The following is an 18,971-nucleotide window of genomic DNA, read 5'->3' as shown; positions in this document are numbered from 1 at the left end:
GAAAATTATTTCAGCTCATTTTAGCCCTGTACTTTTCCAGGGGCTGATTTCTCTAGATAGTGTTTGTTTTTCAGTAGCTTTTCTGATGTAGCTTCTTAGGGATTCAGGATCTGGAACTTCTTCCCTTGAGGGAAGACTCTTCCCTACAATTGAATAGAGCAATTAGTTAATATTAGTGAAGTGCTTTGAAGATGTGAAGTACTATATAAATGTTAAGTCTTATGAATATTACCATTATTCAAGTCATAAAGATTTCTTTTATGATTATCAACCTAGATTTCCCATTGCTTACTTTCATTCCATTGCTGCTTGAACCAGCCTCATCCATATTTCTTCATTCTTAATGTTTACACTTTTAAATATAGACTGCTGTATTTCCCCACTTTCATAATGTTTTAGTTGTCTGTTTTCAAGCAGAAATATATAGCTATTTGAGTTTTCTCAAATGATTTTTTAATCTACTTTAAATCATTCTTGTACCAAGTTAGCCAAATTGAAAATGGTATTCTTAACATTACCATTTACGAGACTTTATAATTGCTTTGGGGGTAGCTTGACTTGCAAGCTTATATCTAGGGGGGTTTTTTTTGTGATTCTTTGCTGCTCCAGATTCTTTCCATTGGTGTCAGGATTTAAATTACTACACTATGGAAGAGCTTTTTCTTTTTTCCAGGGGTAAATGTGTCTATTCTTTTTCCACGTTTCTTGCTTCTCTAGATCATCTGCAATGTCTCCAGTCTCATACTGTCTTCTAACACCTGCAATCTAATTAATTTGCTGTCATTTGTATCACCCCAGTTCTCTATGACTTTTCATAAATAATTACCAGTCACTTCATAAATTCATTAACTAATTCCCTTTAGCCCTGAAATATATATCCTTCAGACTAAAGACTTTGTATCTTCTTTTTTCCCCTGGTAGTTTCTTTTCATCAGCTTTATATAGACAGGTATTATACATCAACAGGGTCTTCATTATCCTCTACTTGCCAATTTTCCCTTCCTTTATTTTTTTCTCATAATATATTTTAAAATTAGTAGTAGCTTGGACATTTTTGGGAATGTTATTGATTTAATCATCTTTATATATTTGCTTGTTCCTGAGTGTTTCTTTTTCCTCAAAAGACTTGCATGCCTTTTCCAAGATGTATTTTTTAACTTTTCTTGTATAATATACTTTTACTTGGGATTTCTTTATGCCTCTGCTTTATGTCTGTGCAGCCTAACAGCCTCAGTAAATTTCTGCTGAGTTCCTTTTCTTGTTTTCTGTTTCTAGCTTTGGCAATATTTTCAAACTTTGGTATTTGAACAGTCCCCTTGAGGCTGTGTTGGTCACTTCTGAGTCCACATATTACCTTCTTCTGCAAAGATACATCTCATTTTCTGTGGATGTAGTATGTTGACGGTGTGCCAGCCTTGTCTCGTATTAGCAAGTGAATATTTTCTCCCGTGTTAACAAGGTTTTTATTACTTTGGTATTAGTTTCTTAAAGTCCAGCTGCCTCATTCCACTGTCACGTGAAATGGTTTCTAAATATTTCTTATTCAATTGTAATGTCAAAACTCTAAGCAAGAGACTTCCAGTCTTTATATGCGTACCCACTCTTCTCATCATGAATTGGCACACTATCAAGTTACCAGGGACACACAATCAGCATATATCCCCATGATATTTCCAGACTTCTTTCACTGATAATTAACTCTTTCTTAGGCAAGATTTTTTTTACTGCAAGGTGCTGAAACCCAGTTCATTATGGCAGGGTAATAATGTATTTTTTTATTAGTCTTTCTAAAATGCATCTTGAAACATATGGATTTATTGAATTGTATTATATATTTCTATAAATCTTAAATCAATGAATTGTTTTAAATAATTCCTTGAACATCCGTACATTTCACACTGGAGCTGGAATTACAACTTGTGTTGCTTTTCAGTATGGCTGATAGATAATGCTTCTGTTCACAGAGCTGAGAAATATTTGGTCATCACAGGGTTACATAAGGAGCTAAACACTGGTTTGGCCAGTTTTTGCTGATATGTTTAGTTTTCCCTATACTGACTCTAATAGTTAAGTGATGTTGGTTGCACACAACTAATTAGGCTAGATAAAAAAGCCCAGATCCACAGGTTTTTGTGTGGTAGATCAGATAGCTACTAATTTTCCTATTCCCCTTTGCCTCTTATTTACCTGTATGCTATTTGTCTTACTAAATCTGATCAATGAAACTCAGTTCTCAGGTGTGTAAATGAAAAGTTGGCTGAACCACCAGCCTTCAAGGGTTGTCTTCAGTCCAGCTGGCAGCTAGTTCATAGTGGTTAGCTGCTTAACATCAACAGCCTGGGCAGCAGGACAGGAGGCACCTTCAGCAAGTTTGCATGCTTGGGGAAGCAGTCAGTGTGCTGGAGAACAGGGCACAGTATTCAAGGGACCTTAACAGGCTGGGAAAATGATTTGACAGAACGTGTCTTAGGTTCAGCAGAGGGAAATGCCAATGTCCTTCAGCTGGGTTGAACTGACACTTGAAAGCAGTTTTGCCAGAAAAAGAATGGGGTGTCCTGCTGAAGAGCAGTGAGTCAGTGATGTGCCTGTGTGATGGAGTGACTGGACCTCTTATTGGGCCATAATCACACAACTGTGGTGATCAGAGTGCTGAAATGACACTTTCCCCCAGTTAGCTCAGTGAGACTGTGTCCATAAATGCTGTGTCCAGTCTGGGACTCCACAGTGCACAGACAACACTGACAAAATGTAGGAAGTCTGGCAGAGGCAGCCAGGTCAGCCATGGGGCTGAAGCAAGAGGCTGAGAAGACTGGGTGCATTCAGGTGTAAGAAGAGATGGCTCAGCATGGATCTTGCTTCTTGCTTCAGCTGCCTTAGGAGAGGTTGTAGAGGAAAGGGAATGAGCCTTCTGGAAGTCATCCACAGCCACACAAGAGACAACGGGGAAAAGTCACAACTCGGAAAATTCTGATTAACTATACAGGAAACATTTTTGACTCTGAGGCTGGTCAAACAGTGGGACCAGAGGAGTTTCCCAGAGAGGTTCTATCAGTGAGACCTAATGTGATAAGTGTCTGAAACCTGTTGATGCTGTTTCAATGGAGGATTGAACTACATGACCTTCAAACTTCACCTTTAAACCTAGATTATTTTGTAATTCAAGAGTTATTAGGAAGTGGGAAGAAGGAATGGATTCTCAGTTCTATTTTATTTAAATGGAAATACTATTGAAGTGATACTTACACTTGGAGAACTAACATCTTAAAGCATGTAAAGAGAACTGCATCTGTGAAACAAGCTGAATCCTGTGGGCCGCTTAAGGAATAATAACCATGCAAGCCTGCCAAGCTCTGGGCAGTAGGATGGAGGCTGGAGAGTGTGTCTTATTCTACAGATTTGATTCTGCATGGTCCTGAAAAGGATGCTGTGCACAGTACTGTCAACTAATGAGCTCTCTGTCATTTCTCTATGTGTATTTCTCACTCAAAAACTGTTTCAGTTTTTTGTCCCAATGTTCTGTAGTAAGGCAGACTTGAGATGAGAAATATCTATTCCAAAATCTCTAGCTTCTGATGCCTGGTTTGTCTTCACTTCATTCCACAGGGACAACTTCAGGACTTAGGAAGGATGCAGCCATGTCTCCTGGGTTGATGGGCAGCAGCAGAGTGCCTGCAACCACAGCCGTATCACCGATTCAGCATGACCCTTCAAGGTAAGCTGCTGGGTAATCTCTGGTTTAAGATTCTGCAAACACAACCATCAAATTCTCCCAGATGCAGGGAAGTGACTGAATTTCTATGGTGTTTCATATTAGCACAAGCTGAATAATATAAACTAAAACCTGCCATATCCTTTTGACATTTATAGTAAGCCTTAAGTTGCGTGTTAGAATAAAAAAAGCAAGCATATGCCAAGTTCTAACATTTTAATTTTACTTAGATTTTGAACAGAAAGTATTTTATGTTCCAAGTCCTGACACATTAAATACCTTTGTAAATAATTTTAATGGACAGTGTTAACCCTGTTAGGTTTTACATTTGCTTGAAGGTTTTAATCCCTCGCCATTTGCCCACCTCCTCCCCCACTCCCATTTTTATCAAATGGCATTTCTTTTAAAATGTTTTGTATGAGAGTTATTTTATGTTTAATGACAAGCAACAAAATCACATTAAGTCAGCAATTCCTGATTATACTATATGTCTGCACTAAATGCACTGGAAAAGCAGCATTATCACTTCTGTTCCAATGAAAAACTGAAAGCAGCATTGTTGTTATGCTTTAAGGTCTGAAAACAACTTGCCCTCTTTAGGCAGGATTACATTTCTAGTGGTAACTTCCTAGAAGAACAACATACAGTCCCTGCTTTTCTTTATCATATTCCACATTTTTTCATAATAAAATTTTCAGTTAAGCAACAAAAAAGCAGATTGAAATATGAACTTGCAATATTTTATACCACTAGTTAGGTAACAGTACAGTGTCATAACAGGAATGTGTAACTGTTCATGAGAAGAGTTAAATGTTTTTTGGAGGATGAGAGGGCTAGAATCAGATTTAATCTTCTCTTGGCCCAGTGGACTTGCAAAATGTATGCTTGATATCATCCCTGTATTCTTGGCAGCAGCTGGCATTTTTATTTCTATCTTCTGAGAGAACTTGTGATATATAATAGGTGAAAAACCACTATCAATATTGACAAATTTGTACTTACTTGTTATGGAAACACTTTTTTTTTCTTCTGATGGAAGGGATGATAGTTTTTGGAGGATTTAAAAACTGAGTTAGATTGGGCTGTTTCCCACAAGTAGTTGTATGTTTAAACTAACAGAAACCACAAGATTGCCTAACCATTTCTCTTAGAAGCAGTGGTTACCTTTGCAAGGCAGGCATAGCAGATAAAGTGTGTGTAAAGATACTGCTTGATACTGTCTAATAGTGCTAGGTTGAGATTCCATTCAAGCACTGAGGAGTAGATATAATTATGCACATCATATGAAGACTGCTCAGAAAAAGAAATTTTATTCAAGAGGATTGATGGTCTATTCTTTTCCACAGAGGGGAGTAAAATATTTGTTGAAATATGCTGCTAGAAATCATACCAGGTAAAGTGATCAGTAAAAGGAGTCTGATTAGCTGTCATCTTTAGAGAATTATTTTACCAGTTGATGAAAAATCCTGTATTTCTGGGCACTTTCTCCCATGCTTTCTCCCTTTCTTTCTCACCACTGGTGCTGTAGGTATTATTAACTAGGTTAAACAGCCATATTGTGCTTTCCCTTATTCCTGGCCTTGTCTAATTAAAAATGGCAAATGGACAAGTATTTCTGGGGAAACTTAAAGCTGATTCTATCCTTCATCAAAAAACCTGCTTGGGCAGCAGGTCAGTCTCAATTTATCACTGAATGGTTATAAGCTTAGACTGCAGGTTTAACTAACTAAATTAATCAATATTGAGAATTATTGCTGCTTTTGTGCCACTAAAGTTAGGGTTTGTCAGCATGTTCATTATGATCTGTGATTTGGGGGGGTTAACAGCTTAACCACAACAGTTGGCACAGATCTGAAACTTGCAACACAAAGCCCTAGCCTAAGAGCAAATTTATTTATTCAGCAGTACATGTAAACCTAATTACTTTTGACTATTTAAATTTATAGGACTAGATTCAACTCGTGTTTGTGCCAGCTTTAACTAGCACAAGCCCTGGCACCCGGCAGCAGCAGCAATGCAAAGCCTGCCAGAGAGAAGGTGTTGGAAAGCGACAGAAGCTCCCTGGCAGCAAGAGGCATCAGGGTGCTAGCACAGCTTCTGGGGAGGGCTGGCTGGGTAAGCAGGCATGGCAGGTAGAAGATGTGTTGGCATGATAGCCTGCCTTGGCAGGGCTCAACTGGTGGCTTCAATGTGTTACAGCTACCTCCTGCTTGAGAAGGAATTGCTGCAGTCCTGCTGCCTTCTCTGTCTCAGAATGAATCATGTCACGAACAAGAAATAAGTGTCCCTAGAAGGTGGATGCAAACCTTGGGAGCCTTTGTGCTAGACCTTTAGAAGGACCAGTCTTGCAAAATAAGTATGCACAGGGTGATTTCAGTGATATCTTTGAAAGAAAATGAAAACACCAGCATTTTCTTATCTGGCATCTGGAACTGGGCTAATAGTGAATTTGTTTACCTGTCAGGCTTCTGTGCATGCCTATCTCTGCCTTCCATAACGTGGCCAAACACTGCAAATTTGGTTATTCAGTGTTCTTAAGCCAAGTGTCTACACCTGCATGAGGCCCTTGAAATTATGTTCACAGCAGGCCTGGAAAGCTCTTCTACTCCATGTGCTTATTCATCTAGACCAAAGCCAATATATTTGTGAAAAAAAAAATTCACAGGGAAGATTGGGGCTGGGAAAATTTGGAAGAGTGGGTTTGTTCCTAAAGCATGGTTACTCTGATTGTGTTAAATGTTACCTTTTTGGTGACCAGTTACATTTTTTCATAACTGGTGTTTGCCTGGAAGAGAGTGTCTGTGTTTCTGCTGAACTGGAGGGAAGCTGCACAGAGGAAGTACTGGCTTTATGATATTGAATATTGATGCTTTCACTTGGCAATGAAATTTTTACATAAACTAGATCTTACCTTAGCTATACTCAGGTACTGATTTCAGCAAAACAAATGTTGTATTGCATACAGAAGTGAAACTGCAATAAATTAAAGTATTCAGCTATTTCTGGGGGAATAAAAAATAGGGAAGTTATAAATTGTACATTCTGAAATACCATTTAATTTGATTACAGCCCTGTTGCAATTGTCAGGCTCTCCCCACGTAGCATTGAGTTTGGCACAGTAAGTCCTGTAACACTGCAGAAATTAAGCACTTAAAAAGACACAGGCAAAGTTTGTTCTGCTCACCATGGAAACAGATAATTCTCCTGTAGTGTTTTTCACTTTGGTCAAAGCGAATTCAAGAACAGTTAGGTAAATTAGGGACTGTGTGATAGTCAGGGATTTCAGCATTAAGTCTGTGGGTTTTGGTTGCAGTTTCAGATCAAAGCTTTCATACTTGCTGAATGCATTGTCTTGGAGGGAAGTTTCTTGTAGCCAATAAAAGAAGTGATTTAGAAGTTCTTGCAATATGAATGCTGTGTTTGAGCTGTATTATTATCTGTTAGACTACAGTGGCCTGTTGGAGTTCTTATAAACAGATTGTATTGTGTAAATTTGTGTTTAGGGACATTTTAAAAACAAAACTATTTACCCAATTGCCCAGCACATCTCAGGTGAATGTGTACTCAGGGACTTTTAAGCAAATTAATATCTGATGTAAAATATAATGTGCAGAATTGTATACTTAATAATGCGCACTGGAATTGTCTAAAGTAGGTCTGTTGTGCTGAGTGTTAGGAAATATGACAGTGATGAGATTCAAGCATTTGTCTTACTTATGTAGTAGTTGATTTTAATATCTTTGCATTTTGGATGCTTAAATATGGATATCAACTTAAGACCATTTCTGAAGTTCCTTAGACTGTAGAATCTGAGGAAACACTGCCAAAGAAATAGAATTGTTCTTTTTACCCTTAGAATCAGACACCACTCAAGATTCAAAAGGAGCAGAAAAGTTTCATTCCATATTTAACTTAGGAACATTTAAAGAGATTGAAAGTGTGTTTGGAGTAGGGTGGTGAGTTAGTTTCTGAAAGTGGTGGGAGACACAAGTTTTGCCTACTCCTTGAGAAAGCCAGCAGTGCAAAAAGTCCAATGTAGTTCCATATGCAAGTGATAAAACCAGACATTGGCAAATTAATCTCTCTTATTCACAGTGTAGGTTGTTAATTGTTCTCTCTGCTGGCTGTCGATATAATGTGAAATTTTCATTCCCCATTCAAGATGGAAAAAGTTGTGGCTGAAAATGTTAACATTTGCATTTTTATTTGTTGATTTATTTAAAGGACAGCCTCTCTTACAGCAATCCATCACTCAGTGACACCCCAAATATGAATAATGTATTGTAGACTTGCGGTTACAATGTGTAATAAGTGCCAGAGACAGTAGAAGAATGTTAACTATGTTGCAAATGTAATATTTATCGACTCATACTTTATTGCTTTCGAGGTTCAATAATACTGACCATAGGACATTAATATCACTTATCTTGATTTTAGTTGGGCACCTCTATATGTAGAAATAACCCATCTATCTCATACTTACAAAATAAATGTGTGTTTTAGAGCTCTTTGTAAGAAGTGCATTGTAGGTTTCTTGGCTTACTGCTCACAGTTCTCCTTTTCTACCTTCTCATTTACTTGTACCTGACACTGATCCCTCTCCAGTTGCCTGACCCGGGTGTTGAACACCTCAGCAGTCTTCTAGAGGTTTCATTTACTGGCTGCATTGTGATCTTTGCCTCAAATAGGATTTGGGCTAGGTCTCTTTTCCTATTAAAGACCAGTATGAAAAGAGTTTGCTATTACTTCTCTTTGAAAAGACAACAGCTGAGAGGCTAAACCAGAAATACCTTCTTTTGGAAAGACACATAGCAAATCTACATAATCTCTTTGAAGACTACTGATATAAGAAAGAGAAGTGTTTAATAAGTTCAGCATTTACTATGGACATGGAACTTATTTTCAGAGAAACTTTTACTCAAGGAATAGAAATATGTTAAAGCAATTTAGGAAGATTGAGATTTAAAATTCAGTGGGTTTGTGAACCAAAATTATTTTGATAACCTGCTTAAGGAAAGAATTTGCAATAAAGTTTTGCTACTGTTGCAAATGCTTCACTAGTGATTATTCCTGTCTTTAGTAGTTGCTCCAGAGTTCTGCTGTGGAAACTGATACCGACTGGGCAAACGCTCCTCCTTATCTGCTCTGTTCGGTTACAACCACTAAAAGCTTTGAAGTCTCAGGGGGGAAATGCAGATGTGAACCAGGGCTGGAATCTAAACCAAATTTAACAATGGGAGATTTCAAGCTTGTGTTGAAATCAGATTTCACCTGTGAAGCCTGGCTCTTGGGAAACTTGGAATTGGGTTCGGCCATGAAAATGATAAGCCTTGATTGTATTTTGTGTTGTAGACATCAAGTAAATTTTGAAGTGACATTCTGTATTTACATCTGAGGTTATCAAATTTAACACATCATTGGTTTCTTTCTTTACTGTGTGTAACAGGAACACCTATTTGTGTCAAGGCAGCCCACCTAATAGCTGCTTTGCAATAACAGTTTCAGTGTGTCCATTGCAGACAATGAAAATCATATTGGGAAATCCTGATTTGCAGTGCAAAAGGATTAATGTTAATTACCAACTGTTGGCTGTAATTGTCACCCTCATTAAAATGCAGAATTATGTATTTCTTAGTTATAAATAACCCTTCTAATTGTACTTGATGTATGCCAGTTTAATCAAAAAGTACACTTGCAAACAAGCAGATATTTGCATTAATCTAGCACTGGATCTTTGAGTCTTTTTTGATCGTCTTTTATTCCAAACTCGACTAGTTGGGGGAGGTCTATTATAGCTTCATATCCTTTACACATTTTTTTTTCAGCCCCATGGATCTGACAGGATTTTGTATTAAAATGAGGGGAAATGTCTTCTGGGAATGCTCAGTGCAGCAGAAAACGTGTCAGTTTTGAAGTAGTTGGCAAGGTTTCCATCATTCAGTGGTATGACAATAACTTGACTGTAGTTTGAAAGTAATAATAAGCAAAGGAAAATAGAGTACAAATCATGTTATTAAACTGAGTTAACTCTCTGCATCATTTTCATTGTTATTTTAAGTACTATTTTTTACAATTTTTTCCTGTGCACGTTTGCAGGTTCTCAAATAGCACATCACATCTTAAGCAAATGTTGGTTCATTGAACGTGGTTCCTGTTTGCATTTGTAATCGCAGCAATGAAAACAGCCTCAAAATATTTTGAGTTTCCTCTGTATTTTCCTCTACTCCTTTGTCAAAAAAAACCAAACTAGTGTCTCTTTTTCCTGCACTGATACCTTGAGTGTTCTGTCTTGTTCTTCTAAAAACTTTTTTAGAACTACTGTGATGGCAATTTCTACAGTGCTTTGCAAGGTAAGATCAGTCTTGTTTCCTGTCTTCATGGTTCTCTAAGCAACTGTTCTGTTCCTAGTACTGTAGTAATTTCTCTTCTCATCTTTCTGAGACATTTCCTCTTGTTTTTTTGAGATTTGTTTTATTTTTGAGATGGGAGGAATTGACCAATAATATTTGCAGGATAATTGCATCTTACTTTAAGAAGCCTTTGTCCCAAAAGATGTCTCTGCCATCATTCCACCATATTGCTTATGCTTAGTAATAATTCCTGTTTTCTTTTGTCGTTCACTTTCCCTGGGCCTTTCAGTCTGTAAACTCCTTAGGGCAGGATCTTGCCCTAACACATTTTCGTGCTTGGCTGGTCCATGCAGTAATGATGTTTAACTGTGATGATGGTATAGTTAGGGTGGAATTTGTCTTGCTCATCTTGAGACAACTGAGCTAGTTACCCTCACTATTTTTTTTTAGAGCCACCTAAATATCCTTTCAGCCATACCTGTTATCCTGTGAGCTGTAAAATAAGCCTGGAGTAACACACAGTGACACCTTATCCCTCTTCTAGCTGACTATGTGGAACTAAAAATAAGTTGTTTGTCATTCGTATTTTCATTATGGATTGGAGGCAAATGCAGGGTTAACCTGTGTGCTGCATGGTCAGTACCCTTGATTATTAATATACTTTTAATGCTTGTACTATGAATTGAAGGGCTTAGGCCTCAAAGATGTAAAGCCCTCCACTGTGGGACTGGGTGTGTATGTGCCTGGGTTTGAGCATGCAGCATTTATTTCAGCAGTACATGAGCTTGTGATGTGGTAACATTTTCAATAAAAGTCGTGGTTGATGGAAGATTGGCTGCTTTGGAGAGTCCTGTTGTGACCTGATGACACCCTGTAACTCGAACTCAGGGACTGTGGTACTGCAATGATTTTTGGTCTGAGCAGGGCCTGGCACCGCTGTTGTCCCATCCCTCCCCATAAGGTGTGCTGTGCACCAGGGGATGGTCTCAGCAGGCAGACACAGCTCTGTCAGATATTCAATAGTTATTTCCAGCTGATGAGTTTCCTTCTTCAAAAATACATTCCTGCCTCTCTGTCACTTAAGGACAGTAACCAGTTCTTGTTTTATAGTGTCTGATTTGCCCCATTTCCAGTTTTTAATATACTTTTTTAAGCCTTTGTGATAGTATAGTTTTCTGCCTCTATAAAGCTCATTTAGCTTTTCTTTGAGCTACCGTGAATAGTGTAGTATTATCAGCAAATGTCTCTTCCTTATTTGTCCTTTCTCTAGGCCACTTGTGAATGCATTAAAGAGTTCAGGCCCTCACAAATTTCTGTGAGCTCCACTGGTGACCTCTCTGGCCATTTTATAGCAGACCAGTTTTAATGTTTTCTCTTAATTTCCTGAGTTTTAGCCAGTTATATATACATTAATGGATTTTTCTCTTAGTTTATGTCAGCTTTTAAGTCTTTGGTAATAGATTTGCTGGAGGACTTTTGGAACTCTAGATAGACTATATAAACTATGTTTTTCTTTTTTGGGTACATAATAATCTTATTAATCTTGTAGAGGTCCCCAGTGAATGAAGACTTTATATTTAGTCTCTGCCAATATGTTAAGTTTATTAATTCCTTAGATAATTTCTATCAATCTGCTTGTTCTAAATGTTAGACCTCTTTATTTGTAGATTTCTGCATCTTTCCAGATCACTTTAAAAAAATTCTACACTTGCTCAGAATAGAAGCAGTTTTAGTTAGTTAGTTACAAGCTACAATTAATAGTTCAGCTGTTTCATACCTGAACTCCTTCAGAAGTTTAAGTGAGTACCAACTCATCCCAGCAATTCGTTATTGTTCATTTACATTGATTTGTTCTGTAATTTAGTTGCAAGACATTTCAGCTTCAAACAGGTCTTCCACCATCTCCTCTGTGGCTTCAGAAACTTCATAAGTTCCCATATAGTGAATGTATGTTCATCTCATGGAGTTTTTCTGCTGTAGCTTTATCATCCTGTTCCTTTTGTAAATTCATTTCCTTCTAGCTTTAACTTAAACTTTCTATATTTTATATACTTAAAACTGGGGTTTATTATTGAACCTAATGCTTTCAGCAGAATAACCCTTAGTCTTTGGCTGGAATTCTTTATGGGGTTTGATTTTGTGGCTTTTTTTTTGTTGTGGGTTTGTGGTATTTTTTTTTCCTTCCCTTGAGCTAGCAGTTTGTTCCATTTTCTTCATTTAGACTGGAGTGGATGACAGTTTACTATTTCACTTCACCTGCTAAGGTTTCTTTTCATCCCTCTGAATTCTTTCTCCATAGGTTGAATCTCCATTTTTGGAGCCCTGCTTTGACTATTATTTTTAACAAGCTTTCTCATTTTTCTATTGTTTCCACTTCTGAAGTGAAAGACTGCTGTAGCAAATTTTTGCTCAATAGTGGTTACTGTGTGTTGGTTTTCACATCTGGGTAGTGCAATGGATTGCTTCCAGATGTGGGAGAGGTTTTATGGAATGAACAGTACACCTAGGACTCTTCAGCTTGGAAAAGAGGTGGCTAAGTTTAGGATACTATCAGAATTTTATAAAATTAAAAGTGACCTGGAGAAAATGAGTAGAGAACATTTTGTCTCTTCTTTATTGTCCTGTCTACTGGAAAAACTGGTGGGCATCAGACAGAATTGTGAGATGGGAAATTCAGATGATGTACAAGAAGACAGAAACCAGCAGTGAGCTTGTATCCTGACCTTTTATCATTATTGTGTTTCTAAATGTCACATATTTTGTGTCTAAATGTCACATAAGATTGTTATTGTCATTTCTTCTAATTCATAAAGCTTTTAAAAGTAATTCTTAATATATGTATTATAATAATAATTTTAAAATCATTATCTATTTTTAAATAACTATCATCTCTTATAATTCTTGTTGAGACATTTCTGATTGGGAAAAACCCAATATCTGGGCTTGTGTCTCAATCTTACCATGTTGCATATCTGTCATGAGTTCAGTAGGACATCATAACAGAAGATTTGGGCTCTGATTTTTCTTAGGTGGCGTAATGAAAGAGCCAAGGTATCTTCCACATTTGTTTAGGGAAAGTAATGGTGGTGTTTCAGTGTAAAGAATGTTGAAATTTGAGCTGCTGAACTGAACGTGTTTTTATTTTGTCGGCTTTACTTTGGGGAACCCTGAAACAGGTAACATGCTTTTAGCTTTCTGATACAGAGTTGAAGGAAACAGAGAGTGATGTTATAGTCTCTGTTTACAGATATTTGTTCATGCTGAGTGCACCAGTTTCTACTGCAGGTGTGACTTTTTTCTCTTCCTAGGCCACATTTCCTTTTCAAAAACACATGCTATTGGTCATTGTTAAGTTTGGCTTTGTGATGGGCTGTGACTAGAGCACTGAAGCTATCTCTTCAACATTTAGATAATCAAGAAGTATCTTGCTGGATTTTTTTCTCACCATTTATTTAATTGGAGATACTGATTATATTTAATATTTAAATTTCTCCATGCAACGTGTTTCTAGCTCCCCAGTAGCTTGGGACCATGTTAGTTAATTTTTACCTGTTTTGTGTTGTTTTTGGGGTGGTACTTAGTTTGTGGCCCTCTGAGGGGGGAAAAAACAAATGATTTCTTTTAGTTTGAGTGTGTTGGAAGGGAAATAATTTGGAAATATGATTGAAATCTAAAACTTTTACTGAGAATTATATTATATCTCTGTTTCTGACCTGTACTAAGTTAGTACTCTCTGTTTTAATGGTGGTGACTTAAGTGTTGTTTTTCACCTTTGTTTCTTCCCACCTGTAAGTTTTGAAGTATTTTGCTTTGTTCCATACTGCTGGAGAACACGGTGAAAATTAGCTAGTTTAAGATATCCCTGCCTACTACAAGGGATTGGACTGGATGACCTTTAAAAGTCTGTTCTGACCCAAACTATTCTATTATGCTGTGAAAAAAAATTGTTCATACAGTTCTTTTTTTAATGTAAAAAACAATCAAAGACATTCTACAGTACTAATATATAATTTATGTATTTAACATCTTTTAAAGTATATTCTCAAAGCCTCTAATGCCATTGTACTTTTAACTTCCGTTTTTGCTTCATCTGCGTTGAATCATCTTTTACTACTTAAAACAGAAATTGGGTTTATTGAAACATTTCAGTTCTGATTATTTTATAATAAAGATGAAGAAGTCTAACCTAATGAAATCACTGGAATGAAATGAGAAAAATTAAAAAAAAATTAATAAGCTGAAGACTTGAAGTTTTTATTAAGTCACATTTGGCTGTATGTTTCTCTGTGTGTACCGTCTTGGATCACTAGGATGAGAAACTTGTCTGGTAAGGAATGACCTTTGCACTGTTAGACTGATTTTCTCTGTTATATTTCCAGAAGGGTTACTGGAAATACATTGCCAATAGCTCTTGCATGCATTAACTTCTGTGCCTGTGATCACAAAATTGTGGTTTGAAATGAGCGGTATTACTGAATTCTGATTCTTTCCCCACAGCATTCAGGCCTGTAAATATATTTTATAAAATACATCCATGTCTGTCAGTCTGTTGGGTCTCTGTGAAACATCCTAATGTACAAGCAGCATTATGATTTGTGAGAGACTTTTCCATACTCTTAGAAATAGAGCATCCTGCTCCCTGCAGAGTATCTGGTGAATCCCTGTGGGACTGTGTTGGTGTATCTGCAGCACAAAGGTTGCTTGCTTTGCCGGTGACCACTGTGATGTGGCACAGTCTTCTAAAGTGTCTGTGCCCCTGTGCCTGCTGCTACCCAGAATTTTTCAAGCTCCTCACTTGTTCTGATGACCTTGTCCTTGCTCAGGAGCCAGTGTTCTTCCAGCACAGCCTTTTATTTTTACTGTAGCAGGTGAAGCAATTCCTAGAAGGACTTTAACAGTGCTCCAGCTGCTGCTCATCTCAGCTTCTGCTTGACTCTGTTAATTGCTCTGTGCATCCCTGTTCTTATCCATATGCTTGGAATTTTGAACCTGTATATCTACCTCATTTGTAGGGAACAAACTGACCTCATAAGAGAGTTGTTTTCTCCCTCCCTCTTCCTTGCCAATCTTTTTCTTATCTCCTAATGGCCTCTCAGCATCTAGATTTCTAGACATGAAAGATAAGTGTGTTTTCTTAACTCAGCCTGCACTGACAGCCTGATTCGATTGTGATGAGCATCTTCAGGGATGTCTGGATCACTAGAATGTACAGGTCTGTTGTAATTAGCTGTACAATTTTCTTGCTTTTGCCTCTTCTGTTTTGTTATGAACTTTTTAGCAGCAGACTCTTTCTACCAGTGCACAAACCGTAACATCACATGACATTGACTTTACTCAAACCAGAAGATTTTTGTGCCAAGGTTGTAACATTGTATCATTACTTCATTGTATCTGTGTGAAAATTTTAATTTCACGCCCTGTGGACTTCACTGTCTCTGTGCACTCTGATCGTGTTGTTGCATAGAAGGGTAAGTCCCTGGGTCACATTCATTTTGTAGTGTATTTTTTGAGGCTTTTTTTTTTTAAAGTTCTGTTTCCTTTGAGAGATCTTGCTGTAAAGTTAGCTCAGGACTTCTGCCAGGAAAATATTTGCAAGCTTAAAGGGAAGGTACTAAAACTATTTTTGTTAAGGTTTTTACAGTATGGCTGTGACCATCTTATTAAAAAATAATAAAAAAAATATGTACAGAGTTTGGGCTATACTGTGATATACTTGCATGTGAATAGTTATAAGTGACTTGGTGAAGTATAAATTGTCACTCCTTGAATATATCATCAGGTTTCCCATAATCCTGGTTTTAATGAGTTGCAGACTTTTCTGGGCAGAAGTCCTTGGTTCATGTTTTGATTTGTTTCTGGAGATTCCTGGTTTGCAGGCATTGACTGGTATTTTAAACTTCCCTGTTTGTATGATGCCTGCACGCATGGGTGGTAGGTCAGCGTCCAGTCCTTGGTAGTCAGTCTTTGCCCTTTTGGTCTGTGTTGGTGAACAACCTCTTTGGGCAGTCTGTACCAATGTTCAACCACCCAGCAAGAAAACTCTTTTACTTCCGTTTGAATGGAATTTCCTGTGTTTCAATTTTTGCCCATTATCTCTTGTCCTTTCACTGGGCACTCCAGAGATGACCCTGGCTCCAGCTTCTTTCCTTGCCCTATCAAGTATTTATACCCATTGGTGAGATCACCGTGAGCTGCATTTGCTCCAGGTTGAACAGTCCTAGCTTTCTCACATTTTACTTTTGTGTCAGATACATCAAAGCCTTAATCATTGTCATTGACTCCATGTCTCTAATACTGCAGAATCCAGCACAGGGCACAGCTGTGTCCCACTGGTGCTGAGTTGAGGGGGAAGATCAACTCGATCTTCCAGCAGTTCTGGCCTTTGCTGGCTTCTGTTCAGGAAGCCAGCAAAGGCCAAACTGATCTGTTCTGTTCTGCTTTTTGTGTATCAGGACAACAAGTATCCAGATCCTTCTGCAAAGTTTCCCTTCAGCCAGACAAACCGGCCATGTGCTGGTGCCTGGGGTTATTACTCCCCAAGCACAGGACTGTTGTATTTGCAGGGTGCCCCTGTGTCAGGAAGAAATGATGAATCTGACTCCATGTTCTCAGAAGGATAATTTATTATTTAATGATACTATATTATATTGAAGAATACTAAACTATAATGTACTAGAGAATACAGAAAGGATACTTACAGAGAGCTAAAAAGATAATAGTAAAACTCGTGACTCCAGAGTCCCAGCACAGCTTGGCACTGGTTGGTCAATACATCAAAACAATTCACATGAAACCAATGAAACAACCACTTGTTGGATAAACAATCTCCAACCACATTCCAAAGGAGTAAAACACAGGAGAAGCAAATGAGATAATATTGTTTTCCTTTTACTCTGAGGCTTCTCAGCTTCCCAGGAGAAACATCCTGGGCAAAGGGATTTTTCAGAAAATATGAATGTGACATGGGACCAGGCATTTCCTGTTGCAGGTTGTGAGATGTTTGTGAGCCCATTTCTCCTGCCTGTTGAGGTCTCTCTCTGTACACTTTCTGGCCTCACTCAGCCTAAAGTATATTCTGAAGAATGTGGGAATAAGAGACTTAGCATCAGTTTCTTGAGCTGTTAAGTGCCCTGCCTTATTTTGTAGTGTATTAATGACCTTATGTAGTTTCTAACAGAATCATGGACTGTTCGCAGGTGTGTGGTTATCGAAAAGTAATCCTGCAGCAGCCGAGATCATCTTTGCTAGTTACTGCTGGGAATGAACAAACTAAAATTTCACTTCCCTGCCCATCTGTTCAGCAGCTGAAAGTAGGTAATTTATCTCAGTGGGACACCTACCACCTGTGTAAAGTTTTTGAAAGAGGTTGTTAGCGTGTGATGACTATAGCCAAGGGACACCGGGCCTGAGTGCCTTGTGCTCCGTGCCTCACTGCTGTTTTTTTCTGTAGGGTGCCTTGCAACCCGGTACTTGCACAGTGCCAGACCTGCTCGGTGGCTGTGTCCCTGTGAAGCTGACAGAGGCTGTGCCTGCTCTGCCACACGACCTGTTCTGGTGCCGACGGCGTGCGGCTCCTCGCCAGCAGTGGCCCCTCTTTGACATGCTAAACCAGGCACCACCAACACACCGTATTTTTTACAGCTACTGTTTTATCTCAGTGACTCCTCTTGAATTATGTATCCTCATCTTTGATGTATGAAATCTCAGCTGATTTAAATATTACCCCAGAGAGTTCAGCACACCTGGAAATGGAACAGAGTGACAGATAGTCCCAGTCTTTCCATGCTGGAGCACTGAGTGAGAAGTTTTACAGCAGTTGGGTACTGGAATACAATTTTTATGAGAGCGTTGTTTTCTCACATATGGTCTGCACCCAAGCAGTCACTGTGTTGGGATGCCAAGTATTTGAGCTCAGTTGCAATGTTTGTTCTCAGGTAAATTGGAGGGAATTAGTTCATATAAAGAGCTGGTGCATAGGGAGATCATGGGCTGTTGTTCTGTTAGGAGCTGAGCACCAAATGTTTCTCTAAATAAGGTACCCAAAACTGTGTGTGCCTGTCACTGGGAGGTGAGCTGAACAGTGCAAGTGAATGCAAATCTGGCTGAAAAGCAGTTGCTATCTGATGTCAGGCTTCTGAGCACGGTATGAAGATAAAAAACCAACTGAGTATAAGCTACATATATAATGTCAGCAAGATACAGAAATCACTGTGTATATAAACCCTAAGCACTTCAGCCTATGAAGCATACTTCAGTTTCTTTTGTATGTTGTGGTCACTCTGCTCCCTGCAGGAATTACACTTCAGATGAAGTGCAAGAACCTATTCACCTCACTCATGCTAGCATAGCTAACATAAAGATGATGGGAGTTACTATGTCATAAACAAAGTGATACTAGTTAAAAGCTGAGAACAAAAAGCAGAGCTCGTTTCTAGTGCAGTGTGGTCTGAAGCATGGGCTTTTGCAAGACAAGCTATATTCAGTCTTTGTATTTTGACTGTTAATATACCTTAAATTTAAATTTGTTTGGGTTTCTACCCAATTTCAACTTACTAGCTCCCCACCACACTTCACTATGTGGTTACTTCTGCTCTTTCTCTTTTTCTGCCTGTTCCCTACTGAGGGGCTGCTAGCACAAGCAGTGTCTATCATCATGGTCTTGCTTCCAGGGATCAGAGGCTGGGAGATATTTGCATTTACCTCTGGAGTGTAATTCGGACTGATGGGTTCTTATCGGGTTTGTGAAGTCCGTCCATCCAATTGTCTGTTTCTGTTTTGAAGACCAAGCAACCATAAAGTTGAAAACGGTGTTGTATTTTTGGAATCTGAAATTTCAGACAATGCATTTATGAATTATTTATGAGGAATGTGTTTTCAGTAATGTGCAGCATAAAATGGAATGAATGCATATC

At 38.3% G+C, this 18,971-nt stretch overlaps 1 protein-coding gene across 5 annotated transcripts in view; it reads left to right on the top strand.

The window, feature by feature from the left end:
* Nucleotides 1-18,971, top strand: part of KIAA1328 (KIAA1328 ortholog) — a 172,622-nt gene that overhangs the window by 138,711 nt on the left and 14,940 nt on the right. For 4 of the 5 annotated variants that reach the window (XM_064402673.1, XM_064402672.1, XM_064402671.1 and 1 more), the window contains one exon: nucleotides 3,604-3,712. In XM_064402673.1, the coding sequence (XP_064258743.1) occupies nucleotides 3,604-3,712 (109 nt within the window). Of the gene's footprint in view, nucleotides 1-3,603; nucleotides 3,713-17,255; nucleotides 17,293-18,971 lie in introns of those variants that run through there. The other variant, XM_064402675.1, reaches the window with a different exon arrangement.

Source organism: Passer domesticus, chromosome Z, assembly GCF_036417665.1.
Source record: "Passer domesticus isolate bPasDom1 chromosome Z, bPasDom1.hap1, whole genome shotgun sequence".
Classification (NCBI taxonomy): Eukaryota; Metazoa; Chordata; class Aves; order Passeriformes; family Passeridae; genus Passer; species Passer domesticus.
This window is presented reverse-complemented; position numbering and strand designations above follow the sequence as displayed.